We start from the raw sequence: 23,277 nt of genomic DNA on the forward strand, positions 1-23,277 counted from the left end.
CAGTGTAATTTAAAAAAAAAATATTGCCCTGTTAAACTACTTTACATCCACTACAAATTTTTTAATGAAGTAACAGTGAAAAATGTGTAAAAGTTTTTTTATTCAATATAATTGACGGATGTATTAATTTTTTTTAATAATATACATATTTAAACTATTTTATCTTTATTCTTTGAAAATCCACAATAATGATTTACATCCAATAGAAAACTTTTAATGAAATTGTTGTTTGAAATGGATGGAGGTTTTTTTATATTAAGTAACTCAGGATTGTACAGGAGAATTTCTTTTAATAACAAACCTCTTTTATCAAGGACAATATTAAAACTTATTTTTATACATATCATGTTATATGTTACCTGTAATAAATTGAGATGGTTAGTGACTCTGACCATTTTTATATTAAATTAAATCGCACTACTCATATATTTATAGTTAATCAGTAACTACCTGTGCTTGACAATGGAATTGGGATAGGAGTTGTATTATTTGATATGACAACTTATTTTCTTTGTCGAATATCTCCTGATAAGTTGTACGTCTCCTAGCTAGGTGTTATTATGGCTCATATTCTGTTTTCTTCACGTAGCATATTCTGGGTCGACCTTGCCATAATTGTTGATTTATTGATTTTTCCAATTTTTTTTGAAAATCCACACATAAGGTAAGTAGACGAAAAAACAACAAATCATTGCAAGTGGAGCAGTTTTTATAATCTTACTTTACGATTGAGAGTGAACAGTTTTTTAAATTTCTCTCACGGTTGAAGATGAAGCAGTTACATTATTCTCTCGTGGGTTAATATAGAATTTACAGAAAGTGAGTACATGATCGAAGACGTAATTTTAGATTATAAAGATAAGGGTAAAATAGGAAAAAAAATTGGATACCAAACTCCTCTATCCGCTTTATATATTGTTATAGATTAACAGTTGTAAAACTAGCCGTTGCAAAAGTAGCCGTTGGAAACTAGCCGTATAGTAACCGTTATTATTAATAAATTAGTATTTTATTATTCTATATATACCAGTTACATATATTTCTATTCTCACATTTTCTTCTACTCTTCATCTTCTTCTAAATTTATTTTTATCCCAAATTTTATATTGTGTATTATTGTTATATATGAATTTATTTAGTGTTTAATTATTTGAGGCCCAAGCAGTACATGGCCCCACTAAATACATATTTATTATTGCTTTTATTTATTTTTTGCGACAGAATAAAATTACGTGTCCATTAAAATGAAAAAAAAATGAAAATGAAAATAAATATATGGTTATGTTATATACCCGTTATTCAGTGCATGACATTTCCGTCACTTTTCGTTCTTCACGCTGTGTGGTGCAGGTGCTTCGATGGCATCTTCTCAATGTCACCGCTTTCTTTGCATTCACTCTCTGCAACTTCAACCTCACCATTGCTATCATCCACCATTCAAATCTCCTACTTTAATCCCAAAGCCTTATCATTGCTTTTCTCGCATTCGAATCCGAATCGCACCAAAAGCTTCTTTGAAGAACAACGGTGCCACCACCACCACCACCAATGATTCCGTTGAAACTAGCTCCCTTGAAGATGAATCTTCTCGCAATTCGTCTTCTTCGGATGATTCCTTTGCTTTTCTTCGTCGATTCGGGTAATGCTTCAATTGAGTTACTATCAGAGCTGGATTTTTTTTTTCCTTTTCTTTTTTCTATTTTTTTGGGCTTAGTTTATGCGTAATTGGGGCTTAAAAGTGTTTTTCTTGGGGTTTCAGCTGAAATGTGTGGCTTTAACTTGATCATGATTGAGCTTTGTTTGAATTTAATTTGATGCAGAATTTGGGATTTGAGTTGAAGTTAGTTTCTTCGTTTTTGAAGAGATTTGAGTTGAAGTTAGTTTCTTCGTTTTGAAAGAGATTTAAAATTAATGAAGCTATTGTTAGCTCAATCTTACATGTAAATGGAACTTTTGAAATTAGTCTATGGCTTTATTCTTATTTATTTATTTATTTATTTATTTGTGATTTGGGATTTTGAAGTTTGTTTCTTCGATTTTAATTAAGATTGAACTTTGAGGATTTAATTTGATAAAGTTTCTGCCTTCTCGTTCTTTGAATCTGATTTAATATGTGACTGAGAATTTTCAGTTAAAAAGTTTGTCTTTCTTTTCTATTTTTAGGTTATTTGCATGTAAATTGGAGTTTTGAAGTTTAATATACCTGCTTTGAACAGAGATGGGTGGCTTAAATTTGATGAACTGGGGAAGGAAATACTGTCCATTGCACTACCTGCTGCTTTGGCATTGGCAGCTGATCCACTTACCTCACTGATCGACACAGCTTTTGTGGGCCACATAGGTACTTATTATTACAGATGGTGAATTAGTTAGTTAGTTATTAGTAACTTTCTGTTAATAGTCACTTAAATCATTAACTCAAACATACTCTTGTATAAAGCAAGCTAATTTGATTAAATTAATTTTATTTATTGGTTTGCATTTTCTTGTTTTAAACTGGTCGAAAGTATGGAATTGTAATTTATCTGTCTGCAGCTTATTTGGCTTAATTTATTCTCACCCTGGAAGCCAACCATTCTGAATTGCTAGTTTGTTGTTTATTTAATAGATAGTTGTAATCTTGTAATTTTAGTTGGTGATGATGATTACAAGTATTTGCTTGTCTTAAGTTCTGTTTGTTTGGACATACATTTGATTGATGATTGTTGTTGTAGTGAGAAATCCCCCTTAATTATATTTATAATTTTACACATGCAGGACCTGCTGAATTGGCTGCAGTTGGGGTTTCAACTTCTGTGTTTAATTTGGTGTCAAAAATATTTAACATTCCTTTACTTAATATTACCACATCCTTTGTTGCCGAGGAACAGGCACTGATCAGCAAGGATTCCAGTCAAACTGATGAAAGTGGTAAGCTTTATAAGAAAGCTACACCTCTTTAATAGTCTGACTAATTTTCCAGACATGGTCATAGGTTCCCTTCTTTAGATGCCTCTACTGACGGTTTTGTTCCACTTTGGTATCATCTAGATTTTGGTGGCAAATACCAAAGCAAGAGGCATATTCCTTCAGTATCAACTTCTTTAGCACTTGCTGCTACTCTTGGAATTGCTGAAACTGTGCTTCTTTCCCTTGGTTCTGGCATCATTATGAACATCATGGGTATACCTGCTGTATGTCAACCTTGGCTGATTATTGATCAATAACTTCCATTTATATTTATTTTGTGTCAGAATGTTATTTTCTTCAGAGTCTACACTTGGTTGTCCAAGACAACACCACCCGGCCAACCATATGAATAGGAAAAAAAAAGAGAGGGAGGGTGGAAGAATGGAATTTTTTTTTTCCATGTAATATAAATCAGTGAATGCTTTTTTACAACTTCTCTGTAGAACTATTGTGTAAAATCTCAGTTGGAAGCAATCTTACTTTAGGTTGAATCATGAAAGTTCAATTTGCTTCTCATAGGCTTGTTCTCTGTTACACAGTTGCAGATTCATTACTTTTTTTTTTCTTAATCTATTTTAAAAAGCAGTCATTGCATTTTTCTTTTAAGCCATTCATTTTATTCTATATAGTGGTGCATAACCTTTTTGATGAATTAAGGTCAATATTGCACAATAATAAAACGAACTGAATTTCATTTCCAAATCCATGTTCAATTCTAATAGACATGTAGTTCTTGTTACTAATTCTTATATTTAAGGGTGAGAACCTTATTATAACACCAATATCATTATGTACTAGTTACCTTTCAGTTAATTAATTTTGTTGCCATCCACTTCAAGAAATATATTGACAATTAGTCAATCAATGTAAACTTACTTTTTCTTGCTTCAAATTCCCTGTCATCAGTCATTATATGCATAACAAGAGATTTTTCTATGTCCCAGTATTTCTTTTCCCCTTTTAGTTGGTCTGAGCTTAATAGAAATAAACATTGCATTTCTGGAAATCCATTTCACGCAACATTTCGTTATCTATAATTGAACCTTACTTCTGTTTCCTTAGACTTGATAAAATTCTTATTAATATCATCTACTCCATAATCCATTTATTTTCTGTACAGGATTCCCCTATGCGTGGACCTGCTGAGAACTTTCTTATGCTAAGGGCCTTTGCCGCTCCAGCAATTGTGATTGCATTAGCTGCTCAAGGCACTTTTCGTGGATTTAAGGATACAAAGACGCCTCTATATGCTGTTGGCAAGTACTGCATCAGCATCCTATATCTTTATCTTTTCTCACTCAAATTTGATTGAAAATTAGAAATATTCCCCCCCCCCCCCCCCCCAAATCCTCCCCGTGTGTGATACTAGAATTCCGTCCTCTTCTCATGGCATTTTCTGTGGTTTACTCCATCCTTTTTAACTCCATGGTTTCTTTTCTTTTTGTAAAGGCCCTGTTTTCCTCCTCTTTTCAACAATCTGCACTCTTAGTAGAGGCTGTGTTTTCCTATTATACTCAATCCAGAAAGAATGGAATCTTACAACACAGGCTAATAAATATATCTGTTCTCATTTTCATTTCTTGACTCTTTACTGCATAGAAGAAGCTCAAGCAGATTCTCAAATTATTTCTTCGAATATATTTAGTTTTTGTAGACTTATGTCTGCACTTTAGTCTTGTTGATGTGAAAAATTTGTGGATGTATTGATGGAGATTGCTTCGCTTGAATTTTCAGGTGCTGGCAACGTTCTTAATGCGATATTGGATCCAATATTAATATTCTTTTTTGGTCTTGGCATTAGTGGTGCTGCAGTTGCTACAGTGATCTCTGAGTACGTCAATAATGTGGTAAACTTACTTTTATCTGTGCATTTTGCACATGCCCCTGAATTTATGTAATCTTCTGCTTTTGACGCAATTTTTCTTTTGCTCACCAGATACTTAATTGCTTTTATTCTTCTGTGGAAATTGACTGGAAATGTGCTCCTAATGCCTTTTCACTTTGATGGGAGAAAAATTCTCAGCTATCTGAAATCTGGTACCTCTTTCTAAATTAAGTCGTAGTGTTGCTAAGTCTGTCCATATACAGAGGAAGTTTTTTTGTTTCGATAATGATAATAAAATTATCAGAGTGGATTGAAAAAATTGTTACTAGTTCTTTCTGTACAAATGCATTGAAAATTTCAAGATGAACTTCAAATTTGCATGATTATTAGCTTTATAACTAATCAGACTAACATGAGTTCAGGGATCAATAGTTTCAGTTTTTCTTGATTTCATGCTTTGAATGGATAGTGTATTCTATTTGTGGTTTTGTATTTATTGCTACTGTTGGCTATAGATTTTACATGTAGCTTCAAGTTGGATTGAGCATTTTAATAACTAGTAAACTGGAACGAAAATTTCGAGAAACTGGAAGGATTTACTGATAGGATCAGATATGATTGACTGATTTGAAAATTACGATCCCATAGAGTTCATTTTTCAAGAATATTATGATCGCATTGTTCCTGAAAGGGGAATTTGATTGAATAGATCATTTTAACAGGGCTTTTGTGTCTGTTCACACATTATAATGTGTATTTTGTAGTTTTAGTCACGAAATATGGTTTTTGTTTTCTTAACTCTAACTGGATCGAAGACATAACCGAGCTAATTAGGCAGTTAGTTTTACTTTGACTGTTGCATTTTGTATTGTAGGTGGTCTTCTTATTGGCAGGACTGTGGCTGTGTTTCTGACTTTGACACTGTCAACCTCTATGGCAGCTAAGCAGGGCCCTATACCTATGGCTGGTCATCAAATTTGCATGCAAGTTTGGCTGCCAATATCTTTGCTCACTGATGCTCTGGCACTTGCTGGTCAGGTTAGATCTTGCATTCATAAATGACTATGAAGTAACAAAGTACCCCAGAGAACATGATCAAAGATATCTCTCGTTAGTTTTATCATATTCAGTTTCCAAGACACAAATGAATCCAGTCGAATAGTTTTATTTTATAATTATGAACTGCATTTGTTTATTTTACGGACATTTGGGGGCTTTCCCTGACCAAGTAAACAAGCAGGTTGGGTATGGTCAAGTTTTAAGACTTTTTGCTCATAAGCCAAAGTCTTTTCAAAATTCTAAGTGGGGCTCAAAATGATGTCCTGTTATTGTGTAATATTGTAATGAGTAATGGCATTTATTTTACAGACACTTCTTGCCAGCAGTTACTCGCAGGGAAATTACGAGCAAGCACGCCTCATTACATATAGAGTATTACAGGTGATTGATTATTGCCACCAGTAACTTACTTTGTTCTTACTTTCTTAGTTGAATGATATAACTTGTACACAGATCCATCCAGAATTCGTTTCACCTACTCTCTTTTATGTGTCATGCAGATTGGTTTAGGAACAGGAATTACTTTGTCCGTGATCTTATTCTTTGGGTTTGGATCATTTTCAAGCTTATTTACCACAGACTTGGAAGTTCTGAGTGTTGCTCGGTCAGGCATATTGGTAAGAAATAACAATTCTTGTTGACTTGGATTGATTTAAAAGTCAAAGCAACGAGCCTACAGAAGTTGAAGTTTGTGTCTAAGTCAGGTCCTTAACACCAACTAAAAATTGAAATCCAGTTCAAGACATTAATTGGAGAGCATCTTTTTCTAGCGACATCCATTTTCATGCAAAGCATAAGAATCAACTCTTTTTTGTTTCCCTTCTTTTCCTCCCAAATAATGGAGCATCACAAACAATTTATCTTTTCAAGGTTACTTAGTGATGATGAATGTATAATCTTATATCTTAGCTAGATTATCTTCAGGATTTTTTTTTCTTTTTTCTTTTTGGGAGGTTAGACTTGACATTAACTGACCAGTATAAATTGTTGTGAAGTGTTGACCTCCGCTTAAATAAGCAAATGGTTTATTGTTGGTTGGCTAATAACTGAAGGTTCATTTTGTTGTATGTTTATATATTTGTAACATCAGACTATCATGACTCTAGTATTGATGAATCATACCTTGCATGACAAAAGCTTCTTGGACTGATTGAAATATAATATCTTCTTTTTAGCTAGGCTAAGTTTCAGCGTGGCTATTAAATGTCTACTCAGCTATTATATTATGCATGATCCTCCTTTCTGTCTGTGGATGCATGTACGTATCAGTAATGTTTGAAATATCTGAAATTTAATCATACTGTGCAGTTTGTGGCTGGAACTCAACCAGTGAATGCTTTGGCATTTGTCATTGATGGACTTTACTATGGGGTATCAGACTATGGTTATGCTGCGTACTCAACGGTAATTGTAAAACCTGATGATTACAAATACTTAAAAGTCTCATGACTAAGTTTGCTTTATATCTTTTTCTCGTCGTTTGTTCCCTCCTCTATCCTTACATTTTGTTTCTTGGGTTTCGTTATGGGGTAGATGCTGGTTGGACTAGTTTCTTCAATCTTCTTGCTGGTAGCTGCTCCAGAACTTGGACTTCCTGGAGTCTGGGCAGGGTTGTTTCTCTTCATGACTATGCGTGTTCTCGCCGGAACATGGAGGTAGACATTTTGCATTGACACATCTAATTCATTATTATGGTGACAGTTGGGACACTTTTTGTTGGTTGTTATGACTCACTATACCTCCATATTGGCAACCTTGCACCAAAAGGAATCCCAGCATGAAACTGGACATGCTTGTCAACATGTGATATGGCATGCTGTCACATGTATGAAAATGTCTTGCAACTTTATTTTAGAGTTAATATTTTTCATAGTCCTACTCCTATAGCTAGAGCTATAAGCAGACTTGAGAAAACTTTAGAGGGAATTATGGAAAGCGATTTAAATGTAAATAATTTAAACACATGTTTTGATAGGTTGAGCAGCAAAAATGGTCCGTGGAGTATGATCTGGTATAAAGATGGCGGTGGAGACTGACTGACATTATTTTGAAGTCATCCAGTAAAGGCCAACTTTTTGAATGGCCAGGGCATGATCAAGAGCTCTATGTTGTGAAAAATAGGCCTGATTTCCATACCCTTGCAATTGGATAGAATACATAACAGTGTAGGACTAGAGCAAGTTATTGGGATGTTGCAGTACTTGGTGCAAACCAATTTTCCAAAATGAAAATGTTGCTGATACAACTAGATAGAATTTATATAGTTTCCAAAGAAGTACACAGAGAGGGAGAGAACAAGTCATAGAAGAAATTTGTATTTATTAGGAGATTGCAGTCTTGTTTAGCATTCGTAGGAAAAGGCAACCTTGCATATTTGTGACAATTTATGCATTTTTTTCTTTTGATATGTGATTCTTCTAAATGGAATATAGTCCTTTGCATTGTTCAAGACAGTAATTTCCACATTACTAAACAATTCTGGAAACATAGAAGAAAGAAGTGCTTTGCAATTTTACGTGTTTTATGTTTGAGGTTGAAGTACATACATGTTCAAACTCTCAATTAACACGAAAGATCTCTAATTTTCACATAAAATGGCACCACAGTTCAACATTTATAGCTTTATGCATAGTTCTTACATAGTATATGATTATATATAGTGATCGAGATGTGGAAAAAGATAATGCAAACTAGGCCTTATTTGAATCATTATGGTGGGGGCAAAAACAACATACTGCAATAACCCCACCGAAATGAAAAAAGGAACTAAAAGCACATCACGCATTAATCCTAGAGAAAAGCACACATTGAGTAACTTCTTCTCTTCTAATAGACCAAATCATAGTTTGGACTCAAAAATTATAATCATGACCTACTTTCATGTTTGCAAATTTTATATTATTCAAGTGTTCAGGCAAGTAACCACCCAGTGGACTCAAGAAACTATAATCATAACATACTTCTATGTCTGCAAACTATATATTATTCAAGTGTTCAGGCAAGTTGGTTTTTCACCAACACAGGACCTTGTGAATCACTTCAATCCCATCTCCTTTACTGATTAGTTGTTGTTGCGGCTTATTGTATTCCTTCCACTTTTCAAGAGTACTCTCCACTAAAACACTCCTCCACTGCGTCAACTTCTGTCAAACAAAATCAAAATTCTGTCAACTCCCTTTAACTCCTTAAAATGGTTTGTTAATAAAGCACGGGAATTCATAAAGATAGGAATTCATATACAGAAACATGTAAGAATTATAGAAAGAAAATTCTCCAACCACAATGAAACAAGTGAAAAGAAGACAAAAAAAATGATGGAACAAAAAGCACAGCTAAAATAATTCAACAAGGAGAAGAAACTAGTTAAGTGTAATAAAAACATTGAAAATCAGAAGAAACTGCTGACTTAGGAATAGTTTCAGTCTTAATGTGCTTTGAAATTGCTACTGAAATATGTAGTTCTAAGGTTTTTTCGTTGTTGAAGGTGTGTGACATTCCCATGCAACAGTGTGTAAGGATTTTTGAAGGGTTTTGAGTATTTGTACTGAATGTAGCAGGGTTTGTATGGGATGATAAGTACGTACATAAAACTTAGTTCTGCAATCAGCAACGTCATGAATAACTTGAAGACTAAAGAGTTTGTTTGATTTAGCCAACTTGAAGATTAAGAATGTGTTTAGTTTAACAATTGAGTTGGAAAATAAAGGTTCAATTTTTAAGGCTTCAAATTTTTTTTGTTTATTTTTTCTATCTGGATGTATATGTGATTTGTATAAATTCTCATTCACTTGATATAAAATTATAATTTTTGCTTCAATGGTTAAGTTACCTATAGTTATCTTTATATAAAATTGATAATTAAAAATTATTAAATAATTTAAAAATTTTAACTAAATTAATTTTTTTTAACTATCAACTTTGTAAGTGTATATCAATTTTCATCTATAATTTATTTTTTTTTATTAATTTTATCTTTCAGTCTCATCTATAAAAAGAAACATAAATAACAATCATTAGAATTCTCATACTTGATTTCTTTTATGCCTATGTAAAGTAAATTTTTATTTATTTATATCATTTTACTAATTTTTTTATTTTTTTTATTTATATTATGGTTGTTGTTATTTTTTTAGAATTTTTTTTAAATGTTGTCTGATGGATATTGTTATTTTTTTAATAAAATTTTTAATATTCATTATTAATATAAAATTTTTTAATCTAAGAAGACTAAATTACATAAAAAAGAGTACAAAAAATATTCTAAAAAATTATGACAAAAATTAATAAATACTAATACATAAATCTAAGTTCTCTTAAAAAAGTTATAGAAAAAAAGTGTTAACAAATGATTTTAAGTAATATTAATTTATATCTTTTTTAATAATTTTTTGAGAAAATTCTACTCTCCTTTGAGAGATGCTAAAATAAAATTTCATTTTCTGTATTTATAAAATGTACATTTCCTTCTTTTATAACTTTTAAAAAATCTCCTCCTTCCATTTTAAATTTTCTGTTAACTAATGTTAACTTTATCTATTTTTCAAGAAAAAATAAATTATTTTTACAAAAATACCCTTTAGCAAAAATTTTATTTTTTGTCATTAAATTTTGCTTACCAAAATACTCTTTAATAATTTTTTTTACCAAAATATTTTTAAAAAAATTTAATAATTAAATTAATTTTTTTAAGATACCTTTCAATAATTTTTTAATTATTAAATTGTGATTTTACTAAAATTTTTGTTAACAGTTATAGTTATATTTTACTATTAATTTTTTTATATCAGTATATATTATTTTAACGAAAATTTTGGTAAAATCACAATTAATAATTAAAAAATTATTGAAGGGCATCTTAAAAAAATGATTTAATTATTAAATTTTTTTAAAAAATATTTTGATAAAAATATAATTTAATCAAGAAAAAAATAATTTATTAAAAGGTATTTTAGTAAGAAAAATTTAATGACAAAAAAATATAATTTTTGTTAAAGGATATTTTTGTAAAAAATAATTTTTTTTTTCTTGAAAAATAGGTAAGATTAACATTAGTTAACACAAAATTTAAAATGGATTAAAGAGAAGTTTTTTTTAAAAGTTATAAGAAAAGAGAATGTATATTTTACAAATAGAGGAGAAGGAAGTAATATTTTAGTATCTGTCAAGAGAGAAGAGTAAAATTTTCTCTAATTTTTTTAATCTAAGTATGATTTTAAATAATATAATTCAAATAATATTCATTTTATTATAATTTAATTTAATATAAAATTATCAAATATAAATAATAGTAACACTAACTTAGTCTTAATATAAATTAAGTTTGTAAAATCAATTGATACCAATTTTTATTTATAAATTTTAATCAAAATACACGCTAAGAAACACTAAAATTTGGTTTCACAACAAAAATAAAAACACAAATATAAAAGTAAAGTATTTTTTTTATAAAATTTGTCTTAATACATATTATTTTATATATTTTTTAAAGGTTTAATTACTCTGTTGGTCCTTATAATTTTGTGAAATTTTCAATTAGGTTCCTATAATTTTTTTCTTTTTAATTGGGTCTCTGTACTAATTTTTTTTTTCAATTAAGTCCCTCTTAATAGTAATCGGCTTAATTTTATAGAGACCCAATTAAAAAAAAGCATTGGTATAGGGACCTAAATAAAAGGAAAAAAAAGTGTAGGGATCTAACTAAAAAAAATTTTGCGCAAGGACTCAATTAAAAGGAAAAATAATATAGGACCTAATTAAAAATTTTGCGAAACTATAGGGACCAACAGAGTAATTAAACCTTTTTTAAATTGAGATATTTTTATCATTATCTTTATATTTATGTCTCAACTTTAGAAGTAAATACAGTCCAAATTATATCACATATGAAACGTTCTTCTGGTTAACCTTTCAAAGGAGGGAAGGGGCAAAGGCTCAAAAGACTGATAAAATTTAGATAAGGTTATTTATCTTGCTAGTTTTGATAATCTATGAAAATGTTCCAAAGAAATACACGAAGAGGAACAAGTAATAGAAGAAATTTATATTTATTAGGAGATTACACCGTCTTTTGTTTAGTATTCGTAGAGAAAGGCAACCTTGCATATTTGTGATAATTTACGCTTCTTTTTCTTTTGATATATGATTCTTCTAAATGGAATATAGTTCTTTGCATTGTTCAGTCAGTAATTTCCACATTACTAAACGATTCTGGAAATATAGAAGAAAGAAGTGTTATGCAATTTTACGTGTTTTATGCTTGAGGTTGAAGTACATACATATTCAAACACTAAAATTTGGTTTCATAACAAAAATCAAAACACAAATATAAAAATAAAGTAAATTTTTTTTATAAAATTTGTCTTAATACATATTATTTTATATATTTTTTTAAATTGAGATATTTTTATCATTATCCTTATATTTATATCTCAGCCTTATAAGTAAATACAGACCAAATTATATGACATATGAAACGTTCTTCTGATTAACCATTCAAAAAAGAGAAGGGGCAAAGGCTAAAAAACACTGATAAAATTTGGATAAGGTCATTTATGTTGCTAGTTTTGATAATCTATGAAAATGTTGCTGATACAGCTAGTTAGAAAATATATAGTTTCCAAAGAAATACACATAGAGGGAACAAGTCATAGAAGAAATTTATATTTATGAGAAGATTGCACAGTCTTTTGTTTAATATTAGTAGAGAAAGGCAACCTTGCATATTTGTGACAATTTACGCATTCTTTTTTTTTTGATATATGATTCTTCTAAATGGAATATAATCCTTTGCATTGTTCAAGTCAGTAATTTCTACATTACTAAACAATTCTGGAAATATAGAAGAAAAAAGTGTTCTACAATTTTACGTATTTTATGCTTGAGATTGAAGTACATACATGTTCAAATACTAAAATTTGGTTTCACAACAAAAATCAAAACACAAATATAAAAATAAAGTAATTTTTTTATAAAATTTATCTTAATACATATTATTTTATTTATTTTTTTTAAATTGAGATATTTTTATTACTATCCTTATGTTTATATCTCAGCCTTAAAAGCAAATACAGACCAAATTATATGACATATGAAACGTTCTTCTGGTTAACCCTTCAAAAGAGAAAAGGGGCAAAGGCTCAAAAGACACTGATAAAATTTGAATAAGGCCATTTATCTTGCTAGTTTAGATAATCTATGAAAATGTTGCTGATACAGTAATTTGAATATATATAGTTTCCAAAAAAATACACAGAGAGAGAACAAGTCATAGAAGAAATTTATATTTATTAGGAGATTGCACAGTCTTTTGTTTAGTATTAGTAGGAAAAGGCAATCTTGCATATTTGTGACAATTTACGCATTCTTTTTCTTTTGTATGATTTTTCTAAATGGAATATAGTCCTTTGCATTGTTCAAGTCAGTAATTTTCACATTACTAAACAATTCCAAAAATATAGAAAAAAGAAGTATTCTGCAATTTTACGTGTTTTATGCTTGAGGTTGAAGTACATACATGTTCAAACCCTCAGTTAACACGAGAGATTTCTAATTTTTACATAAAATAGCACCACTTCAACATTTATATCTTAATGCATAGTTCTTACGTAGTATATAATATATATAGTAATTGAGATGTGGAAAAAGATAATGCAAACTAGGCCTTATTTGAATCATTATAGTGGGGCAAAAATAACATACTGCAATAACCCCACCAAAAAAAAAAAACACTAAAAGCACATCATGCATTAATCCTATTATTATGAAATACGAAAAACAAATATTAGAAACTAGATCCTCTACGTGAAAAGCACATATCAAGTAACTTTTTTTCTTTCAATAGACCAAAATCATAGTCTGGATTCAAGAAACTATAATCATGACCTAATTCTATGTCTGCAAACTGTATATTATTCAAGTGTTCAGGCAAGTAACTACCCAAATTTTGCAACGATTGCGAAGTATCAGAACACCTCTTACTCTGTCCAGAGCTACATTCGGACTCTGAATTTTCATGATTTTTTTTTCTCTTGTAATTTAGAGTCTCTATTAGTATTATTGATATTCAAATTCCCATTTTCGGACACATTTGCAATCGATCCAAAAGTATATTGGCTGCATAGAATGCTTTTTTTAAATCTCCTATTATATTGGCTGTTTCATTCTTGCAATCACTAACATCATATTGCTTATATGTGAATTGACCAATTTGTGACCGAACATTATTCATCTCGGAACACTTTCTGCAAAACTGCAAAATTTCTGCAAGTACTTACTCCATGTCTTTTGTTGGAATAGCTGCCTCAGATTTGAGATTGTTGAACTGCTCATACTTTGGATTACTGTTTGGAATCATATTATGCAAGTATCCGAAGTAGTGGTTCCTGCAGCTCAACTCATTACCAGATTTGCAATTTTCCACTTCACTCTTCCCATCACCCCCTATCACAAGAGTTATAATCAGCTCCTATATTCGTAGCCATGCACATAGAATCCTCTAGCATGTAATTATTACACTCTTCAACTATACCAGAGTTCCTCAAAACGTCCTCTAACTCTCCCTCTAGTCCTTCACTTCCTCCAGCAACATCGTCCTTAACATACTTAAAAGGCTCTTGAAGAATTCCTCTCTCACATTCCATCTCCAATAATTCGTTTGCCTGAGAAAACTTTTCTTCGAGACTCATATCAAGATTTTCCTCCAACCAATCAACTTTTGCAACATCACCACCATTCAAAATATCTACATAGGTTCCACTTGGTGATTTCTGATTAAATCCTGTACTCATAGATGATCCATTAGAACCTACTGATTCTATGCCATAATGGTGAGGAAAGTTCAAACGAGCGCCAGGGCCATACATGGTCTTTGCTACTTCATCATAAGTAAGAGCAGCTTCAAGTGCAATAGAAAAGGTTCCAAGCCAAAGCCTGTTTGCTTTTTCACCAACACGCTTGCTATTGATAGGTTCGCGGATTTCTGCAACCCATTTGCCCCAAATCTTCTGTCTCACACCCCTGAATTTGCAATCATAATTCTGTGGTCCACCTTTGCCTCTCATACACCCTTTTCTCGATCCCTTTGCAGGAATCTTGTGAATCACTTCAACCTCATCTCTTTCACTGATTAGTTGTTGTTACTGCTTATTGTACTGCTTCCACTTCTCAAGAATACTCTCTACTGAATCACTTCCTCCACTGCGTCTCCTGCGTGATCTCCTATTTCAACGGCAAACAAAACCAAAATTATGTCAACTTCAACTCCTTAAAATGTTTTGTTAACAAAGCATGGGAATTCATAAAATATAGGAATTCATATATAGAAATGTATAAGAATGATAGAAAAAGAAAATTCTCCAACCGCAGTGAAATAACAATTGAAGACTACTATGAAGACAAAAGAAATGATGGAACAAAAACTACAGGTAAAATAATTCAACAACAAGAAGGTCAAGTGTAACGAAAATATTGAAAAATCAGAAAGAAACTATTGACCTAAGAATAGTTTCGGTCTTCATGTGCTTTGAAATTGCTACTGAAATATGTAGTTCAAGATTTTTTTTGTTGTTGTTGAGCATGCGTGACATTCCGATGCAATAGTGTGTAAGGGTTTTTGAGAGGTTTTGAATAGTTGTATTGATGTAACCGCTTGGTACGGGATGATAGATACGTATTTAGAAACTCAGTACTGTAATCAGCAATGTCATGAGTAATTTGGAGAGTAAAGAGTTTGTTTGATCTAGCCATTCAGTATTCAGTAGTGTAATTAGTAATGTCATTAGTGATTTTTTTTTCTCTCCAGATATATATGTGATTTTATCTTTATTTAAAATTAATAATTAAAAATTATTAGATCATTTAAAAATTTTAACTAAATTGATAATTTTTTTAATTTATTAAATTCACATGAAGATAATTCTACTTCAATTTTTATTTATAATTTATTTTTTTTACTAATTTTATCTTTCAATCTTATCTATAAAAAAAACATATATAACAATGATTAGAATTCTCATATTTGATTTGTTTGTATGTCTTTCCTGAGCAAAAAAAAATATTTTTTTATTTATATCATTTTACTATTTTTTTAAAAATTTTTCTGTTTATATTATGGTTGTTGTTATTTTTTTAGAATTTTTTTTTAAATGTTGTGATATTATTGTTTTTTTAATAAAATTTTTAATATTCATTCTTGATATAAAATTTTTTAATTTAGGAAGACCAAATTAAATTAAAAAAAAAAAGAGTATCAGAAGTATACTAAAAAAATACAATAAATACTAATACATAAATTTAAGTTATTTTTAAAAAATTTATAACGAAAAAATATTTACAAATGATTTTAAGTAATATAAATTTATATTTTTTTAGTAATTTGTTTAATCTAAATATATTTTTAAATAATATTTATTTTATTATAATTTAGTTTAATATAAAATTATCAAACATAAATAATAATAACACTTACTTACTCCTGATATAAATTAAGTTCATAAAATTAACTGATACTAACTTCTATTCTAAATTTTAATCAACATATATATTAAGAAACACTAAAATTGGGTTCCACAGCAAAAATCAAAACATAAATACAAGAATAAAATAAATTTTTTACAAAATTTGTCTTAATATATATTATTTTATATGTTTTCTAATTAAAATATTTTTATTATTATTCTTATGTTGATGTCACAGTTTTAGAAGCAAACACAGACCAAATTTATATGACATATAAAATTTTTTTTGGTTACCCTTTAAAATAAAGAAGGGACAAACGCTTAAGAGATACTCGTAAGATTTGTATAAGGCCATTATGTGACTACTTTTGATAATCTATGACGTAAGTTTTGGTAATATCAGATAAAGACATATGACAATAGTAGATTTCATAATGTGGCAATTCGCAGATGCTTGCAGAAAAACATATGGTCATATATAAATTAAGTGTCTTTCTTCATTTTAAAGTACTCCTTACTAAGTACTAATAATACTTCTTTAAAACTAACTATTCTTCTTGCATTGCATTGCAGCTATTCTTAAATTTCATTTATGTGGATTGTATTTATTTCTTTGTTTATAAATTTTTCTAAAACAATTTTTTATTTATAACAATAACAAAGTTGGTATTAATTTTTAACTATATTAAATATATAAAAAACTCAATTATCAAATTAATTACATCTATACAATATATATTAAAATTAGAAAACATATATTAAAATTTTAAAAATAATATATAATAATTAAAATAATTAATTTTAATAAATATATAATATCAATTATTATCGTTGCAATAGTCATTTTTTTAAACACTGACTGTGATTATTTATTTAAAATGATTGAAAATGATTTTTTAAATAAAAATATAAAATAATAACTTTTAATTATTTAATTTTATTTTAAAATTTTAAAATTAAGAATTTATAATTTAAAATATATAATTTAAAATAAATTAAATAATTATAAAAAAAATTTAAATACATACATTTTAATACAATATATTAATAGAGTACATTAGGTATGCTCTATTAGATATATTATAAGACAATGATATATAATATAAATTGATCCGGTACTTAGGTACAATTAATTAACATTTTTGTACCATCTTTTTTTATTCTAACTCTTTTATATGTCAAAGTATAATAAATAATTTTTTTAAATAGGCTCATTATTAAGCCTTAATTTGGCTTTAGTTGTTATTCTTTTATGGTGTTTGTTACGGTACGATGATAAATTTATACGTATCGATACAATAAAAATAAAGACAAATAACAAAACGCCATATGGATTATATTATTTATATCAGCATTTATTGTTTTTTTTAAAAAAATATATCATATCAATATTTTTACTAAAATATCCTTATAATTTAGGAAAAATAAAAAATATTTTTTTTATTTAATTTTACAAAAAGACCCAAATACCCCTTTTTTATGTTAGAACAAAATTTATCTCCTAAAATTAATCAAATCTTAAAATTGAGCTCATTTATATTTATAAATTTTAAACAATTTAAAAAATAAAACAACATCTGCTATCAATTTCGTGGATACTATTCCATAAACCCTAATTTCTACACATCTGAAAAACAAAAATTCAAAAGAACTGTTCTTCATCTTTCTTGGGTTTTCTTACATCTTTCTCAAAGAACGTCTCTCTCTCTTTCTCTCTCTCTCTCTCAATTCGAAACTCTCTATTCTCTCTCGCACTAGCCCACTAGAGTCTCTCTCAGTCTCACTCGAGCCTCATCTCAGTCACACTCGCCGGCGTCTCCATGTGTCGCGGCCTTCCCTGGGCTCCTCGTTGCTGGCGACAGGAGCAACTCGTCGGATTGTCGTCGCTCGTCGTCTTCTGGTTTTGGACCTCGCCGTCGCCGTGGACCGTAGTCCGTTGGTGAGTCCCTGCATCGTCGCTTCCCCTATTCTGTCTTTTCCAGATTTTCCTTCTCCTTGTATTTTGAGATGATGTTGAATTTCTAATCAATTAATTTACTTTGTTTCTGATCTAAATGTTGCTGTAAATCATGAATGATGTAGGATTTTCTGAATTTGGTGCTAATAACATGAGCTAACTTTTGGGTTGATGAAAATCATCACTGGGTTAAATTTGGAGCTAAATTTTTTGTTAATGAAAATTATCAATGAGTTGAATTTGTTGCTTTAATAATAAATTTGATTCTTAGTATTGATTGATTTGATTCTTACATAGGCAGTATTGGTCAAACTCCAAATTTGTCTGGAAAAGATATAGATGTTGACTTTGAGATCACTCCATGGACTAGATTTACTTGTTCGGTTATGTTTTGCTGTATGTTTCTATTCTGTTTTATCTTTTCATGTGCAATTGTGCATGCATTAGTTAATCTTTTTGCTGACTAGTATTCTAAGATTAGCTTTTAACAAATTAAGGTAGATAGCGCTAATGAGCCCTTATTTAATTGAGTGCTTTTAGAATACTTGCCAGTAAAATTATTGTAATAATTCTCTTAAAATTGTTCATTTTATAATAATCGAATCAAAGAAGTTGTACCAACTTGATCTTGAAGAAGAAACGAATTATCTTTTGGGAAAGAGGAAGAAGAAGAAGAAGCCCTTTCTCAGTGGAGCCTCCACGGCACCTGCCAAATTTTCTGATGCTTTCACAGAATCCAATTGTAATACCGTATCTAATGCGTTTGTTTATTGTGTTTCAGGTATTTTTAGGAATTCTTTGCACAAGAGGCGCACCACTGGTGGAAAGAAGAAGGTTTGAGGTTTGGAGGAAGAAGAGAAAGTCTGCTTTCACTCTCTTTTTCAATTCTCTGTGTTTTTCTTAATTTTTTTCCGAAGTGCCTTAGTTTCTCTTAGTTTCAAAACCAAATCCCCCCAAATTTCTAGTTTCTCTTAGTTTCAAAACCAAATCCCCCCAAATTTCAACCCTCGTCTGAATTTCAACCCAAATCCTTGGTCCATGTTCAATACCAAGATGATGGCACAGAACTTTGTAGTTGATTTGAATAAGCCCTTTGTTGATCGATGATTCTAATATTTACTTGGATCACTAATTTCACGTTATTGCTTTTGGATCATATTTACAGATGTAGTAATTTTTGGAGACTGGTTTTGAATATTTTTTGACGTTATTGCTTGAGATCCTATGTGTGTGGACATCCAGATGGCCTCCTATTTCTGTTGTGGTCAATGAGACTAAAGGCTATAACAAACAAATTAATAAAATTGTGTCAATTGCACATATATAAGAAATCATTGAAAATTTCCAAGCGCATATGATCTATTTTGGTTGCAGAGTTGGACGATGTCAGAATCTCTTTTATATCTAGGTCGAGCTAAGTTTGTGAAGTTTTCATTAGAAGTGTGAATTTCTCTTATACAAGTCTTTTTTTCCCCTACAAAAATGCTTCCTAAGTTGTGTTTCTCTATTAAAAATTTTATGCCTGTTAATGAATGAAAGTCTTACTTTTGTGTCACTGAATGACAAGACCACCATTCTCAGGCACTACAAAAAACTCCTGGATTTACATCAACCTATAGTCAGAAGGCGCATAACAGATGGCTCGAGTTAATTGTACCATTAAAGTAATGTAGATAATTATGGGATATAATTCCAGCATAATCTATCATATAGTTGTTTTAATCTGCTATCTGCATATAATACACGACATGTAAAATATTAATCTCAAAAGTTTGATGGCCGTGAGTTTGACTTATTTATATTTGGGAATAATTGTTGGCTCACATGCAATTTTTCAACAATAGGAGAAAAAAGATTATGTAGTAACTTACCGACTTCTTGGTGTGCACATGGCACACATAACTTTAACTTTGTATGTTTTTCAAAAGAGTACAAAAGCTCTATAGGCTAATTAGTTTTTTTTATCTACATGGGATCTCAAGTTGAGGTCTTAATTTATTCACATTTACTTTTTAGTTGTTTTTATGAAGGTTCATTCATTTGTGCTAAGTGATTTCAATTAGTTTATAGGTTTTTATTACCGCAGAACTAACTCTCAGTGTTTCTATTAGACAAAAACAAAAATCACAAAATAGCAGTGAAACAAATTCAAAGAGCAAATGCAGAGGTAGTAATATATATTTATGGAAAACAATAATAAAAGACATACTTATCAATCACCATTAATTTACTTTGAATGCTTTTGTTTATAACTCTCTTTTTTAATTTAATTTTGTAATTTACATTTTTGGATTAAATTCTTCTAAAATAAATTAAAATGTAAATTGAAAAATAAAAATTCAATCACCATTAAATTAAAATAGTAAAATTCATGCATGATATAAATTATAAAGCAGGACAAAGAATATTGATAGACTAAGGATAAATTCCAGAGAAAAATAAGGAGTACTTCAAGGATGTTCCAACATGAGTGTATCCAGTAACAATATTCTAGATGGCTGATCTATCATAAGAACAAGTCAAAGAAACTGGTTCGCATATATACATTCACAACAAACTGTTTTCTCCACATTCAACTAGTTGTTCCTTGTCGCTTCCTCCATTGATGATTGTTATGAAATATTGACGAATTTGGAGTCTCCAGCAGCAGATAAGTGAGCTGCTTCTTCACTTTTGCACACCAATTTTGTTGTTCTCTTAAATCAATTAGCTTTGTACACCTTAAAATTGCCCTATGCAGTTATTAGCAGTCCCAAACTTTGTGGCTAGGAACATTTAAATAGCTATCAAATGGTTAATCTTTTTCTAGTTTCTCGTCCCAATCGCCCTTTGGACTCTCCAACAAATCACCTGAGTAAGACCCATCTGATTGACCAATACATTCAAATTGCTGGATAGAAATTTCTCCTGGATGGTAAGAGAGAAACACTCAGAAAAGCCCTTGGAAAGATAAGAAAAAAGAAATAATTGATCAATTTATAAATTAAACCATATCTAGTTCTAAAGTCTTATGGACTTTTCAAAATCAAGTTTGCAAGATGTATGTACAAGATCAGGATCAATGTGTGCACAATGCATGTCACATTTACAAATCCTTGCATCACAAACAATGCATACGAAAGTTAAGTATTTAACAGACAAATAGAAGGCCATGGCATAGATTTTAAACCTCATAGAATGAAATCATGTGTGAAGGAGACACCATATTGATGAAGGCATAACCCACATTACACTTGTTCTGCAAGAAGAAATAGACAATCAGCCAACCTGACCAAAAGACTCCATCATCTTTGGTTAAAAAAAGAAAAATTTGGATTCATATACCTTAAAATCAATTGGCAAGTGCATTAAGTCATAAGTGCCATGATGATTCTCATCAATTGCAGCAAAAAGCATCTTTGATGTGTACCTTAAAGCAACCACAATGAGCAATTGTTAATAACTATTTGTATCAAATTATTAAAACAGCAAAAACTTGACTAGGATAGGAAGCTTCTTTAATTGTTCTCACTTGTTAGGAATGCTTTTAATCATCAAAGTCGTCCTTGTATCTTCACCACAGAGGATTTCTTCAAGATCAAGTTGGCACAACTTCTTTGAATCAATTATTATAAAATGATTTTAAGAGAATTATTACAATGATTTTACCAACAAGTATTCTAAGAGAACTCATTTAAATAAGGTCTCATTAGCACTATCTACCTTAATTTGTTAAAAGCTAATCTCAGAATACTAGTCAGCAAAAAGATTAACTAATGCATGCACAATAGCACATGAAAAGATAAAACAGAACAGAAACATACAGCAAAACATAACCAAATAAGTAAATCTAGTCCAAGGAGTGATCTCAAAGTCAGCATCTATATCTTCACCAGACAAATTTGGAGCTTGACCAATACTGCCTATGTAAGAACAAATCAATCAATACTAAGAATCAAATTTATTATTAAAGCAACAAATTCAACTCATTGGTAATTTTCATCAACAAAAAATTTAGCTCCAAATTTAACTCACTGATGATTTTTATCAACCCAAAAGTTAGCTCATGTTATTAGCACCAAATTCAGAAAATCCTACATCATTCATGATTTACAGCAACATTTAGATCAGAAACAAAGTAAATTAATTGATTAGCAATTCAACATCATCTCAAAATACAAGGAGAAGGGAAATCTGGAAAAGACAGAATAGGGAAAGCGACGATGCAGGGACTCACCAACGGTCCACGGCGACGGCGAGGTCCGAAACCAGAAGACGACGAGCGACGACTATCCGACGAGTTGCTCTTGTCGCCGGCAACGAGGAGCCCAGGGAAGGCCGCGACACATGGAGACGTCGGCGAGTGTGACTGAGATGAGGCTCGAGTGAGACTGAGAGAGACTCTAGTGGGCTAGTGTGAGAGAGAAGAGAGAGTTTCAGTATGCGAATTGAGAGAGAGAGAAAGAGAGAGAGACGTTCTTTGAGAAAGATGTAAGAAAACCCAGGGAAGATGAAGAACAGTTCTTTTGAATTTTTGTTTTTCAGATGTGTAGAAATTAGTTTATGGAATAGTATCTACGAAATTGATAGCAGATGTTGTTTTATTTTTTAAATTGTTTAAAATTAATATAAATTAGCTCAATTTTAAGATTTGATTAATTTTAGGAGATAAATTTTGTTCTAACATAAAAAAGGGGTATTTGGGTCTTTTTGTAAAATTAAATAAAAAATTATTTTTTATTTTTGTTAAATTATAAGGATATTTTAGTAAAAATATTGATATAATATATATTTTTTTAAAAAAAATAAATGCTGACGAGAATAATATAACCCACATGGCGTTTTATTATTTGTCTTTATTTTTATTGTATCGGTACGTATAAATTTATTATTGTACCGTAACAAATACCTTCTTTTATTATTAAATTTTTTGTCCATGTTACTTAATTTAATTGTCAAAGTACCATATTTTAATAGTCACTCTTCCATTATAGATTTATATTCAAACATAAATACCAAAAGATGTGGAGTACTATTACTAAAAATAAAAATGA

The 23,277-nt window shown here is 30.1% G+C and overlaps 2 protein-coding genes, 1 long non-coding RNA gene and 1 pseudogene across 4 annotated transcripts; 2 read left to right on the forward strand and 2 right to left on the reverse strand.

The window, feature by feature from the left end:
• Window positions 1-1,050: 1,050 nt before the first annotated feature.
• LOC112797099 (protein DETOXIFICATION 44, chloroplastic) lies at window positions 1,051-8,282 on the forward strand. 2 transcript variants are annotated; one of them, XM_025839859.3, is made up of 13 exons: window positions 1,051-1,639; window positions 2,217-2,341; window positions 2,758-2,910; window positions 3,031-3,173; window positions 4,070-4,205; window positions 4,684-4,780; window positions 4,886-4,986; window positions 5,649-5,812; window positions 6,143-6,214; window positions 6,334-6,450; window positions 7,142-7,237; window positions 7,367-7,488; window positions 7,809-8,282. In XM_025839859.3, the coding sequence occupies exons 1-13, from the start codon at window positions 1,359-1,361 to the stop codon at window positions 7,867-7,869; spliced, it is 1,668 nt and encodes a 555-aa protein (XP_025695644.1). In that variant the 5' UTR covers window positions 1,051-1,358; the 3' UTR covers window positions 7,870-8,282. The 2 variants fall into 2 exon arrangements, with proteins under 2 accessions (XP_025695644.1, XP_025695646.1); XM_025839861.3 differs by having other exon boundaries at window positions 5,715-5,812.
• A 5,331-nt stretch (window positions 8,283-13,613) lies between these two features.
• On the reverse strand, window positions 13,614-15,577 carry LOC112795104 (uncharacterized; annotated as a pseudogene).
• A 2,277-nt stretch (window positions 15,578-17,854) lies between these two features.
• LOC140184463 (uncharacterized) lies at window positions 17,855-19,418 on the forward strand. The gene is made up of 2 exons (XR_011881291.1): window positions 17,855-18,226; window positions 19,026-19,418. It is a non-coding gene; the product is annotated as an uncharacterized lncRNA (long non-coding RNA).
• A 1,221-nt stretch (window positions 19,419-20,639) lies between these two features.
• On the reverse strand, window positions 20,640-23,060 carry LOC140184192 (uncharacterized). The gene is made up of 5 exons (XM_072234498.1): window positions 23,055-23,060; window positions 22,461-22,798; window positions 21,569-21,653; window positions 21,414-21,482; window positions 20,640-21,151 (listed from the first exon to the last, which is right to left on the reverse strand). Exons 1-5 carry the CDS (start codon window positions 23,058-23,060, stop codon window positions 21,050-21,052), a joined length of 600 nt encoding a protein of 199 aa, XP_072090599.1. The 3' UTR covers window positions 20,640-21,049.
• Window positions 23,061-23,277: the final 217 nt, after the last annotated feature.

This window comes from Arachis hypogaea, chromosome 4, assembly GCF_003086295.3.
Source record: "Arachis hypogaea cultivar Tifrunner chromosome 4, arahy.Tifrunner.gnm2.J5K5, whole genome shotgun sequence".
NCBI classification, from domain to species: domain Eukaryota; kingdom Viridiplantae; phylum Streptophyta; class Magnoliopsida; order Fabales; family Fabaceae; genus Arachis; species Arachis hypogaea.

Coding starts and splice junctions, on each gene's coding strand:
- LOC112797099 (XM_025839859.3), top strand. CDS start 1,359: ATGGCATCTTCTCAATGTCACCGCTTTCTTTGCATTCACTCTCTGCAA. Junction 4,206..4,683: donor GACGCCTCTATATGCTGTTG/GCAAGTACTGCA, acceptor TTGAATTTTCAG/GTGCTGGCAACGTTCTTAAT. Junction 6,451..7,141: donor TTGCTCGGTCAGGCATATTG/GTAAGAAATAAC, acceptor CATACTGTGCAG/TTTGTGGCTGGAACTCAACC.
- LOC140184192 (XM_072234498.1), bottom strand. Junction 21,483..21,568: donor ACTTGCCAATTGATTTTAAG/GTATATGAATCC, acceptor TTCTTCTTGCAG/AACAAGTGTAATGTGGGTTA. Junction 21,152..21,413: donor ACATGATTTCATTCTATGAG/GTTTAAAATCTA, acceptor CTTACCATCCAG/GAGAAATTTCTATCCAGCAA.